Here is a 12,616-nt window from a genome sequence, read left to right as displayed (position 1 = left end):
AAATGAAGTGTGAATACAGTATAAATACCAAAGATGAAAGAGCTCAAAAATTAAGGTACAGTTGAAAAAATCGTAATAGCAAAAAACAGTGAGATAACCCATGATTTGGGTTAAAAGACTTGATTAGGTAGCATTAGATGTCTGGGAAGGCTTGACGGAAAAGCCATGTTTTTAGCTTTTTTTTGAACTCCTGATGATGGTCCCCTGCTGTCCTGCTTGAGTTTCAGGAGCGTCTTGGAGACCAGAGGAAGCGGAGGATAGGCATACAAAAGACCCCTGCCCAGTGGAGGGCAAAAGTGTCCAACATTGTTCTGACCTTCCCCCTGTTCAGGGAGCAGAATTGGTCCACTTTCTTGTTGCAAGGGGAAGTGAAGAGGTCCACATCCTGAGTCCCCCAAAAGACAGAAGATCTGGTCCACTACCTACTGCTTCAGTGACCACTCATGCAGTCAGAAGGAACGACTTAGGCTGTCCGCCAAAACATTCTCCCATCTCAGCAGGTATCTGGCTCGAAGAAAAATCTTCCAGATAAGGCCCTCGACCAGATTTGGACTGCCTCCTAATAAAAGGAGGAATGATCCATTCCTCCCTGTTTGAGGTATATCATGGCTACCTGACTGCCGGTCTGGACGGGCACGACCTTGCCGGACAATTGCTCCCAAAACACCTAGGGGCGGATTTTAAGAGCCCTGCTCGCCTAAATCTGCCCAAAACCGGGCGGATTTAGGCGAGCAGGGCCCTGCGCGCCGGTAAGCCTATTTTACATAGGCCTACCGGCGCGCGCAGAGCCCCGGGACTCGCGTAAGTCCCGGGGTTTTCGGAGGGGGCGTGTCGGGGGGCGTGTCGGGGGTGGGCCCGAACCGCGCAGCGTTTTCGGGGCGTGTCGGGAGCGTTCCGGGGGCAGGCCCGGGGGCGTGTCCGCGCCCTCCGGACCCGCCCCCAGATTGCGTCCTGGCGCGCTAGCGGCCCGCTGGCGCGCGGGGATTTACTTCTCCCTCCGGGAGGCGTAAATCCCCCAACAAAGGTAAGGTGAGGGGAAGGTGAGGGGAGGGCAAAAGAAAGTTCCCTCCGAGGCCGCTCCGATTTCGGAGCTGCCTCGGAGGGAACGGGGGTAGGCTGCGCGGCTCGGCGCGCGCCAGCTATACGAAATCGATAGCCTTGCGCGCGCCAATCCTGGATTTCAGCGGCTACGCGCGTATCTACTGAAATCCAGCGTACTTTTGTTGGCGCCTAGAGCGCCAACAAAAGTACGCCTATTCGCGGTTTTTGAAAATCTACCCCCTAGAGTACATAATGGACCACCCGCAGCTTCAGGAAATTGATCTGGCACCTCAGCTCCTGAGCTGACCAGCAACCCTGGGTGTGACATTTCCCCACATGGGCTCCCCAACCCAGATGGGAGGCATCCGTGGTGAGTCAACCTGAATAGGGGAAGCCTGGAATGGAATCCCCACCTCCAGATTGGGAAGAATTATCCACCACGACAGGGAGTCTCCGAGCGGTGCGGTAACCTGAATGCACGCCCCAAGGTCCTGAGTAGCCTGGTGCCAGTCGGACTGCAAGGACCACTGTGCCCTGCGTAGTGAAAGACAAGCAAAGGTGGTGACATGGACAGTCGCTGCCATGTGTCCCAGTAAGCACAACATTGTGTGCGCCGAAATCTGTTGACTTCGCAAGATCGTCCCGCCAATGAAGCCAAGGTGATCGCTTGATCCCTGGGCAAAATCACCCAGGCTTTAACTGTGTCGAACCCGGCACCTATGAAGTTCAGATGCGGGGATGGGAGCAGCTGGGACTTGGGGTAATTGATTAAAAGCCCCAAGTTCTCCAAAATTCGAATGGTGGCCTGTAGGGACTGCAGCACTCCCTGTTTGGAGGCACCCTTGACCAGCCAGTCGTCCAGATAGTGAAAGACTTGCACGTGTTGCCTTCGCAGATGCGCTGCCACTGCCGCAAGGTACTTTGTGAAAACACAGGGCACAGTCACCAGTCCGAAGGACAGCACCCTGTACTGTAAATGGAGTTTGCCCACCACAAACCAGAGATATTGCAGGTGGGCGCAGGCAATCCCTATGGGATTATAGGCATCTTATAGATCAAGGGAGCAAAGCCAGTCCCCCTGGTGCAGAAGGGGAATAAGGGCACCCAACAAGACTATCTTAAACTTCTCCCATGTGAGGAACGTCAGATACAAAACTGGGCAAAGGCCTCCCGTTCTCTTCGGGATAAGGAAATACCTGGAGTAGAATCCACTTCCAGCAAGTAAAGATTCAGCAGTTTACATTTCTTAAGACACGACAAATCTGAATCAAGAGCCAAAGATTTCCAAATGATCACCCTGTATGTCAGCTCCTTCTGAATCTTAACTGTATAAATCCTGTCCCAAAAAGAGAACCAACAACACTACAAATTGCAATATAACATATGAGAATGCATCCCAATCTCAAGATTACAATACCAGCATTTGTTCGACCCTTTGTCTTTTACTTTGGCAACTTTTATAGGAGTCCAGAGTGCTCTATGCCCTATAAAGAAGAGACTGGGCAAAACGCGGATAAAGAAGCACAAAGAAGTTCCCCAAAAAGAAAACTAACATTTAATATCCAGACCCATTCTCAGGTCTTTTTCCCATACGTTTTGAGTTCCAAGACATCTGTTAGCTTGATTTACTTTGAGCAACTTATAGAATCTTAAGGCTTGTTTAGAAAGACAATACTTTAGTATAAATCTGTTCAATCTCCAAACCGCCAGAAAGACCTTGTATCAGCCTTCAAAATACAGTATCTCAACTGGACCCATTTAAAATGATAACTAGACAATCCAAATTCACGCTGTAACTCCTGTAACATTTTCAATTTATTATCAGATTTCAAGTGACCAAAATTCCATGTGCTTTTATTCCACCAAAATGACCAAGTTAACACATTGTTCTTGATTTTCGGTCTGCGTTATAGCATATAGGTGTTTTCTTTGAAGAGTGCCGGGATATTCTCATCCCTTGACTGAAATTTCAAAAAGCTTTCCATGTTGCCTGGACGACTGAATAATTTGTGCATTATTCCATTTTAGTGGAATAATGAAAACATGTCTAACTCTGCATTAGTTTGTTCCAGTTTATATTCAAAGTAAACTACTTTCAAGTACTGTAGTTTATTTCCTGTCTCCAGAGGGCTCATAATCTAAGTTTGCATCTGGAGAGTGGAGTGATTTGCTCAAGGTCACAAGAAGTGGCAGTGGGATTTGAACTCTGGTTTCCCTGGATTGTAATTTAGTGCTCTAACTACTAAGCTACTCCTCCATTCTATTAGTACATTGGTCATTAGTTATCTGGTTGCTCTAATTATTACTATAACTGTTTTAGAATATTGTTTTACAATTTATATACTATTTATGATAGTTTTAGTTGTGCGTTTGTATTCTTTATAGACTGTTTCATGTTAAAGGACTGTTCTGTTTAAGGATGGAATAGAAAGCAAAGTAAATAAAATAAATATTAAAGAGAAGACTTTTGAAAGAACTCAAAAACTGTTTTAAAGGAATGCTATTTTGAATTTCCTTACATAATACCAGGAATTGGACTAAGTATTTTTCCTGGATACGTCACTCATTTGAGCATGGGTATAGGCTGTACAGCAAAACTGCTTACCTTGTAATAGGTGTTATCCCAGGACAGCAGGATGTAGTCCTCACACATGGGTGACGTAACTGACTTAGCCCTATCACGGAAAACTCTGTCAAAGTTTCTAGAAACTTTTGACTGGCAGACTGAGCATGCCCAGCATGCCATGATCCCTCGAGCCACAGGGGTCTCCCTTCAGTCTCGTGTATAGCAATAAGCGTTAGCAAAAATAAAATAATAAAACGTATCGAACCCAACTCCACGGGGTGGCGGGTGGGTTTCGTGAGGACTACATCCTGCTGTCCTGGGATAACACCTATTACAAGGTAAGCAATTTTGCTTTATCCCAGGACAAGCAGGATGCTAGTCCTCACAAATGGGTGATTAGCAAGGTGTAGGCTAAGTCTACTGTTGGAAAAATTGAGGCAGCCTAAATCACAGCAGGCTGGATATAGAAGGAGTTGGGATTATGGTGGAAACAAGTTCTTTAAGACAGATTGTCCATAGGCTGAATCTTGTCGTACTTCTTTGTCCAAACAGTAATGAGATGCAAAGGTGTGAAGAGAACTCCATGTTGCAGCTTTACATATGTCAGCTATTGGCACTGAACGATAGTGTGCTACTGAGGCTGATATTGCTCTTACTGAGTGCGCCCTTACTCGTCCCTGGAGAAGAAGGCCTGCTTTTTCATAGCAGAACTCTATACAATCTGCAAGCCAGTTGGAGTTTGCTTGCCCACTGATTTACCTGGTTTGTTTGGATCAAAAGAAACAAAGTTGAGTGGTTTTCCTATGGATTGTAGTGTGGTCTAGGTAATAGGCAAGTGCACGTTTACAGTCCAAGGTGTGCAAAGCCCTCTCACCTTGGTGAGAGTGAGGTCTTGGGAAGAATGTGGGCAAGACTATGGACTGATTCAAGTGGAATTCCGTAACTACCTTGGAAGGAATTTTGGGTGTGCATGGAGTACCACTCAGGCATGTAGGAATTTTGTATAGGCGAGGCCAATACAGAGTTATGAGTATCATGGACCCCTTGTCCTGTTGTAGCTTCACTAGAGTTTTGGTTATTAGCAGTACCGGGGGATATGCGTATAGAAGACCTGAATTCCAGGGGCGAGCAAAGGCATCCCTGGCTAAGTGATGGTTCTGTCTGAGCAGAGAGCAAAAAAGTTGTCCACTTTGTGATTCAGTTCGGATGCAAAGAGGTCTATCGCTGGTTGACCCCAACATTGGAATATCCTGGTCGCTACTAAAGGATTCAGGGACCATTCGTGAGGCTGGAACTGACGATTGAGGCGGTCTGCAACTACGTTTTGAATGCCTGCGAGATAAGTGGCCCAGAGAAACATGGAATGTGTCAGGGCCCAGTCCGAAATCTGTGCAGCTTCTTGACAAAGAAGATACGAGCCTGTACCTCCCTGTTTGTTTAGTTACCACATGGCAACTGTGTTGTCTGTTTATTTCAGAACAGTCTTGTGTGAAAGGCAGTGCTTGAATGCATGTAGAACATAATGTACAGCTCGAAGCTCCAGGAAATTGATTTGAAAGGTTGCTTCGAGTTTTGTCCAAGCACCTTGAGTTTGGAGATTATCTATGTGAGCTCCCCAGGCCAAGGTGGATGCATCTGTAGTTAAAGTTACTTGCGGAACTGGTTGGTGGAAAGGTAGGCCTTTGCACAAGTTGTTCTTGTTCGCCCACCAGAAGAGAGAAGAACGTAGTTGGTGGGTTATTTAAACTGGTGACGACAGTGGTTGAATGGCTTGTATCCACTCTGATCTTAATGTCCATTGGGTTATTCTCATGTCTAATCTGGCCATAGGAGTGACATGAACTGTGGAGGCCATGTGGCTGAGCAGATTTAGAAACTGATGTGCTGTCGCCTGTTTCTGTAAGCGGAGAGAGTGCCTCCGCCAGGTCCTCCGGGAGGAAGGCTCTTGGTATTATGGTGTTCAACTGTGCTCCAATGAACTGTAGAAGATGAGATGGGAGGAGATGGAATTTTTGGTAATTGATTAAAAATCCCAGCGAGTGGAGCAGATTGATTGTGTGCTTGGGAGAAGAGAGCGCTCCTTGCTGTGATTGGCTTCTGATGAGCCAGTCGTCTAAGTAAGGAAAAACGTGTACACTTTCCTTATGCAAATAAGCCGCTACCACTGATAGGCACTTTGTGAATACTCGGGGTGCTGAGGCCAGTCCAAATGGCAGAACCCTGTATTGGTAATGTTGATGACCCACCATGAAACGCAGGAACTTGCGATGAGGAGGGAATATTGGAATATGAGCGTAAGCGTCTTGCAGATCCAGAGAACAGAGCCAGTCTCCTGCTTGAAGAAGTGGAAGCATGGTGCCTAAGGAAACCATTCTGAACTTCTCTTTCCATAGAAATTTGTTGAGATTTTGGAGGTCTAGAATGGAACATAGGCCTTCTTTGGAATGAGAAAAATATCGGGAGTAGAATCCTCTTCCCTGCTGAAGTCGGGGAACTGGTTCCACGGCCCTGGCTCTCAGAAGGGTGGATAATTCTGCTTGCAGAAGAATAATATGATCCTTGTATATCCAAAGAGACTGTGATGGGGAGTCTTTTGGTACTGTGAGAAAATGTAATTGGTAACCTTGTGTTATAATTGAGAGTACCCATTTATCTGTTGTGATTTTTGATCAATAGTTGTGAAGTAGAGAGACACGACCTCCCACTGGTATGGCTGGCTTGGGGTTGGTGGAGTGGCTGCTGCTCTCTGGCTGTTCTTCAAAAGCCTAATGCTGGGCCTGTTTGAGGGGGAGATTGAGGCCTAGAAGCCCTCGGTTGTCTAGGCTGGGATCTTTGTAGTGGTCTTGATACTCTACCATGGGGAGCCTGCAGACAGTACCTACGTGGTCTATAGTAGGGTTTTCTGGAATCCTTTCGTGCCATCCGGCGTGAGGTAGATGAAGTATCCTTGGGATTGCAGATAATAGACGCAGAGTCTCAGAGTGTCCTTTAAGTTGGGCTACTGCATCTTGAACTCATGTTCCAAAAAGGTTATTGCCCACACAAGGTAAATCTACCAGCTTTTCTTGAACTTCAGGCCTAAGGTCTGAAGCCTTGAGCCAGGCCCAACGACATGCACTGATGCCAGTTGCCGCTACTCGTGAAGAGGTTTCAAAACTGTCGTAAGCAGCATGGACCTCGTGTTTGCCTGCCTCCAAACCCTTATGGATAATGTCATTAGCCGAGTCCTGATATTGTTGAGGCAGAGTCTCAGCTAATTGTTGCATCTGTTTCCAGAGGTTATGCTAATATTGCGTCATATAAAGTTGATACGACGCTATTCTGGAAGTAATCATCGATCCATGAAAGACTTTTCTGCCCAGAGTGTCCTTTCCTGGTGGAGTGGATGAATGAGGCCGTACTCTCTCTGATTTTTTCTGAGCAGATTCCACCACTACAGATTGATGTGGAAGCTGGGCCCTTTGGTAGCCGGGGATGTGTTGCACCAGATAGGTTGTATCCATCTTTTTATTTACTGGTGGATCTGAGCATGGGTTTCCCATAATCTGTGCTGTAATTCTACCAGGACCTCATGTATTGGTATCGACAATACCTCTTTAGGAGGGTTTACAAATTGAAGAACCTCTAAGGTTTGTTGTCTGGTATCTTCTTCAGACACTAATTTAAAGGGAATAGTGTCAGCCACTTCTTTCACAAAAGTGGTAAAAGACAGGTCCTCTGGGGGTGACTTTTTCCTGCCTTCAGGAGGGGAAGGGTCAGACATGAAGTCCTCTGAAGATGTGTCGGTGTCTCTATCCTCCCAAGAGTCAGATGGAGTATGCTTTGGAGGAGAAACATGAGCAGGTCTCGATGGCATCGATGGTTTTTGTGGTGAAAAGAATGGTATCAACGGAGAGGTCAGAATTCTCGGTTGGGAGAGACCAGAGGGTCCCAGCTGAGGTTCAGACAGTAGAGAAGTACCAGAAGCATCATCTTCACCGACTGGAACTGGAGTGATGGGCTGCACTGGAAGAGCTCCGATGAGGGCATCGAGCTTTGACATCAGTGGCTGGAATATTGACAAATCCGGCATCTGATTTGTCATCGGCAGCGGAACGGGCATCTGTATTGGAGGCACCGAAGGTGTCGATGGGCAAAGGTCTCTGAGAGCATCTCTCACTGCCTGGCGGATACATCCGTCCAGTTCCCCCCTTATAGCTGGTGAAGTCAGAGCAGCTATAAGTGGTGGCAGAGAAGGCATCATCGGCTCTTCCACAGGGCCCTGTGGTGGCTCGATGCCCGGCACCTTCAGAGGTGGGGGAACGCCTCGGAGTAGTAGGTCTCGACACTCCCTGTAGATGAGACAGTTTTGGTGATGGTTCACTCGATGGTTCTCTCGACAATAGTAAGGCCTCTGGTGTCGAAGTACGTCGGTGTCGATGACTATGCTTTTGTCGATGTTTGGTGGCTTTGTCAAGTCCGGATGTCAATTTCACCGATGCCGCAGATGGAGTCTGGGATAGCCGGTCTCCAGAGCCATCTGTGCGACGTTTACGAATTACTAACCGTTTTGACGCTCCAGCCGGAGGCGATTGGGTCGACGTCGAAGGCATGAGTTGTATGTGGAAAAGATGCTCCATTTTTTCCTATCGGAACTTTCTGCCTTTTGCGGTCATCTCCGCACATTGTGGGCAGGAAAAAACATCATGCGATTGCCCGAGGCACAAAACACACTTGATGTGCGGGTCAGTAATCGACATTGTACGATTACAGTTTGGGCATTTTTTGAAATCCGTGGCCATAGTAAAGGCCGGACAGCTGCCGATAGCCTTCTGAAAAAAAATTAAGGTGCTCAAATCGAGCGGGAGAAAAACGTTTTAACTCACCGGCCGGTGGTCAGAGGGAGACCACTATGTAGGGGATGAAATTGAGAAAGATTTTAACTTTTTTTATGACAAGTTGTGTGAAGAGATTCACACATGGCTCCTTCACCACGATGCTAACTGCAGCATGGAAAAACAAAGACTGAAGGGAGACCCCTGTGGCTTAAGGGTTCATGGCATGCTGGGCATGCTCAGGGGGCTCAGTCTGCCAGTCAAAAGTTTCTAGAAACTTTGACAGAAAGTTTTCCGTGATATGGGTGACGTCACTGACGGAGCCCTATGTGAGGACTAGCATCCTGCTTGTCCTGGGATAACTTCTAAGATAATGATATCCCAGTTTTCACTTTTGCTGACATGATGTAATGACCGATAGTGACTGAATAATTCCCATCATTCCATAGCTTTTCCTTATGACATTTTTCAAGACTGTAAATCAATGGTGGATTTGGCTATAACCCTTGTTTTTGGTCTCTGTTTTCTATAGTTCTTCAAACCAGCCCCATCTCAAACAAACCACGATGGTAGCGTATTACTCTTCCCTATTCTGATTTGCCTCATTTGATAGAAGTAGCATTCAATTTTGTACAAATGGGGCAATGAGAAGGACACAAATAATGGTTTTATTATAAAAGGGAAAAATCCTGATGGGACAGCAAATGACATGCAACTGGATGTCTGCATCTGCACAGACATAGGAAAGAAAAGTGAAAAGGGAAGCAAACCTCAATCTTGAAAGCTCAGAGAAAATATATTACTGCACAAATCTTATTTCAGCTACTCTACTGGCTACTAATTTCCCATATTGCTACCATGTGAATAGATGCTGCACCTATACCTGCAGATGTAGTAAATACTTATTAGTTTTCTATGTTAAACCATCAAGCTTGATCACACCAGTAGAGAGTATACATTTTATAAATAATGTACCAAAAACAGGCATGCTGTATTCAAATCTATTGTAAGTTGGTGGCATTCGAACTATAGTACAGGAAAGTCTATATACAGAAACTTATTTGGGGAGGTACCCACCTTAGCTACTGCACATCGTACAGCCATAGATCTGTCTGTTAGAAGAGAGCGTGCATTCTTGTAGATATCACGATGACAGGAAGCTGCAGCACCTCCCAGTCCACACAGAACTTTTTGCAAGCTCATTAAAATCTCACTCCGGCCCTGAGACTTTGTATGTAAAATAGAAATAAAGTTAAAAAACAAACACACACACCTCCAACAGAACAAGGCATTCTAATATTAAGAAATAACGTTACACACATAATGGCGCTGCCACTATTCTTGATAGAGTGACTGTCCATTCACAGAAATGTATGAAGTATTAGCCAAATGTGATAAAACTCATCTGTTCTTATATAACTGAACAGTAAAAGATCAGATATTTTTGTGTGTGTATAATAGATATACACAATTTGTACAACATGGGCACAAGTTCAGAGTATTGCACAGAGCTATGAATATAGCACTTCTTGCAATGTATTCCTATTTGTTTAGTAAATAAAATAATAATCAATAGGAGTATGTTAGACATACACTATCTGCATAGCATTTATTTAGTATATTTAATTCCCTGCCTTCTCACCTGGAATATGACCATTTAATTTAACATTTCAACATTCAAAGCCACTCCAGTTTAGCCAATCCACAAAGGTGCCTATGCTGAAATTTTCCTCTCTGGGAGCATAATGCTGATAGAAATGTTTTTCTGCTATGAAGAGTGGCTACTGTGCAGAGCCAGGTTTACTCTGCACAGTAGGGGGGACATTGTATATCAGGCATGTTTGTCCCTCCACACCAGCATGCTTCTGGGCTTTACAAAAGCCCAGACAACTGCAGCTGCTGTCTGATAGGCCCAGTAAAGGTTTAAACAGCAGCCAGGACTGTAAAAAGTGAGAAGTCGCTAAATTATGCAGAAAAAGTAAATGTTGCTTACTTGTAACAGGTGTTCTCACAGGTCAGCAGGATGTTAGTCCTCACATATGGGTGACATCACAGGATGGAGCCCAATCACGGAACACTTTTGTCAGAGTTTCCAGAACTTTGTCTGGCCCCTACTGGGCATGCCCAGCATGGCACTAACCCTGCAGTCAGCAGGGGTCCCCCTTCAGTCTTGTTTGAAAGCTACAGGCAGTGCCGAAAAATAAAATAAAATGTTATGAACCCAACACCGCGGGGCGGCAGGTGGGTTTCGTGAGGACTAACATCCTGCTGTGCTGTGAGAACACCTGTTACAGATAAGCAACATTTGCTTTCTCACAGGACAAACAGGATGGTAGTCCTCACATATGGGTGAGTACCGAGCTGAAGATGTCTGAACATGCACCAAATGTACCCAAAGGCGTGCAACAGGCACAACAACTGGGGTGCAATTTGGTAGAGGACATCCTGAACTCCACCGGGTAGGCGGAAGGGTGTTGGTACGTCACGTTGTAAACAGGTTACGAAGGACAGACTGGCCGAAGATGGAATGTCTTCCGGCTTTGTCCAAGCAATAGTGGGCTGCAAAGGTATGGAAAGAACTCCAGGTGGCAGCCCTGCAAATGTCAGGAAGCGGCACCGATCTCAGGTATGCTACTGAAGTCGCCATGGCCCTCACAGAGTGTGCTTTAACACGATCTTGAAATGGAATGCCCACTCGCTGATAGCAAAAGGATATGCAGTCCGCCAACCAGGAGGAGAGAGTCTGCTTACCCATAGGCTGCCCTAATTTGTTAGGGTGCAAAGAGACTAACAATTGAGTGCTTTTCCTGCGGGCAGCTGTACAGTCTAGATAAAATGCTAGAGCCTGTTTACAGTTAAGGGTATGCAGAGCCTGCTCTCCTGGATTGGAATGGGGCCTGGGGAAAAAAAGTAGGTAGTATGATGGATTGATTGAGGTGAAAATCCGAGACTACCTTAGGTAAGAATTTAGGGTGAATGCGGAGTACCGCTCGGTCCTGCAGAAGTTTAGTGTAAGGCGGATAGGTAACCAGGGCCTGTAATTCACTAACTCTGCGAGCTGAAGTGATTGCCAAAAGGAAAATCACTTTCCATGTGAGATATCCAAGTTCACAAGAGTGAAGAGGCTCGAATGGTGGTTTCATGAGCCGACCCAAAACCTGATTAAGGTCCCAAGGAGGGGCCGGAGGACCAGTGGAGGCTTGAGGTGAAGAAAGCCCTTCAAGAAACGTGTTACAAGGGGTTGTACTGATATAGGAACATCCCTGACACCTTTATGGAAGGCGGCTACCGCACTGACATGCATTCTGATGGAAGAAGTCTTTAGACCTGACTCTGATAAATGCCAGAGGTAGTCCAAAATCTTCGTGATGGGACAGGAAAAGGGGTCAAGGGATTGAGAAGAGCACCATGACGTGAACCTGTTCCATTTGTAAGAGTAAGCTTTTCTCGTGGAAGGCTTCCATGAAGCAATCAAGACACGGGAAACTGGGTCAGAAAGGTTAAGTAGCTGAAGGATTAACCTTTCAACATCCATGAAGTCAGGGACAAGGCAGGAAGATTGGGATGGCGGAGCACCCGTCATTTTGAGGGATCAGAAGTGGGTCCGTCCCTAATGGAATGCGCCTGCGAATGGAGAGATCCTGCAGTACTGGAAACCACACTTGCGTGGCCAGTTAGGTGCTATCAGGATCATAGTTCCCTTGTCCTGGCGTAACTTCACGAGAGTCTTCGAGAGAAGAGGAAGTGGAGGGAATGCATAAAGCAGACCGGTTGTCCACGAGAAGGAGAATGAGTCTCTTGGCTGAGAGTGTTTGCTGCGAATGAGAGAGCAGAAGTTCTCTACTTTGCGGTTTTGAGGAGACGCAAAGAAGACTACCAGAGGATATCCCCATTGTTGGAAGACAGTTTCCCACCGAGGGGTTGAGAGACCACTCGTGCGGTTGAAAGATGCGACTCAGCTTGTCTGCCAACACATTGTCCATTCCCGGCAACCAGGTGGCCCTGAGGCACATCGAATGGGAAAGAGCTTCCGCCCATATCTGTGCAGCTTCCTGACACAGAAGGAAGGAGCCCGTGCCTCCCTGTTTGTTGATGTACCACATGGCCACCTGGTTGTCCATCTGATCAGGAAAACTTGATTTGAGAGGTGATCCTGAAATGCCCTGAGAGCATATCTGATTGTTCAAAGCTCCAG

At 46.3% G+C, this 12,616-nt stretch overlaps 1 protein-coding gene across 1 annotated transcript in view; it reads right to left on the bottom strand.

The window, feature by feature from the left end:
* Positions 1-12,616, bottom strand: part of HEATR5B (HEAT repeat containing 5B) — a 571,627-nt gene that overhangs the window by 491,808 nt on the left and 67,203 nt on the right. Inside the window, 1 exon segment of the mRNA XM_029594411.1 lies at positions 9,499-9,648. Within this exon segment, the coding sequence (XP_029450271.1) occupies positions 9,499-9,648 (150 nt within the window).

The sequence above is a fragment of the Rhinatrema bivittatum genome, chromosome 3, assembly GCF_901001135.1.
Source record: "Rhinatrema bivittatum chromosome 3, aRhiBiv1.1, whole genome shotgun sequence".
Lineage (NCBI taxonomy): Eukaryota > Metazoa > Chordata > Amphibia > Gymnophiona > Rhinatrematidae > Rhinatrema > Rhinatrema bivittatum.
Note: the sequence above shows the minus strand (reverse complement) of the source record. Positions and strands in the feature narration are given on the sequence as shown.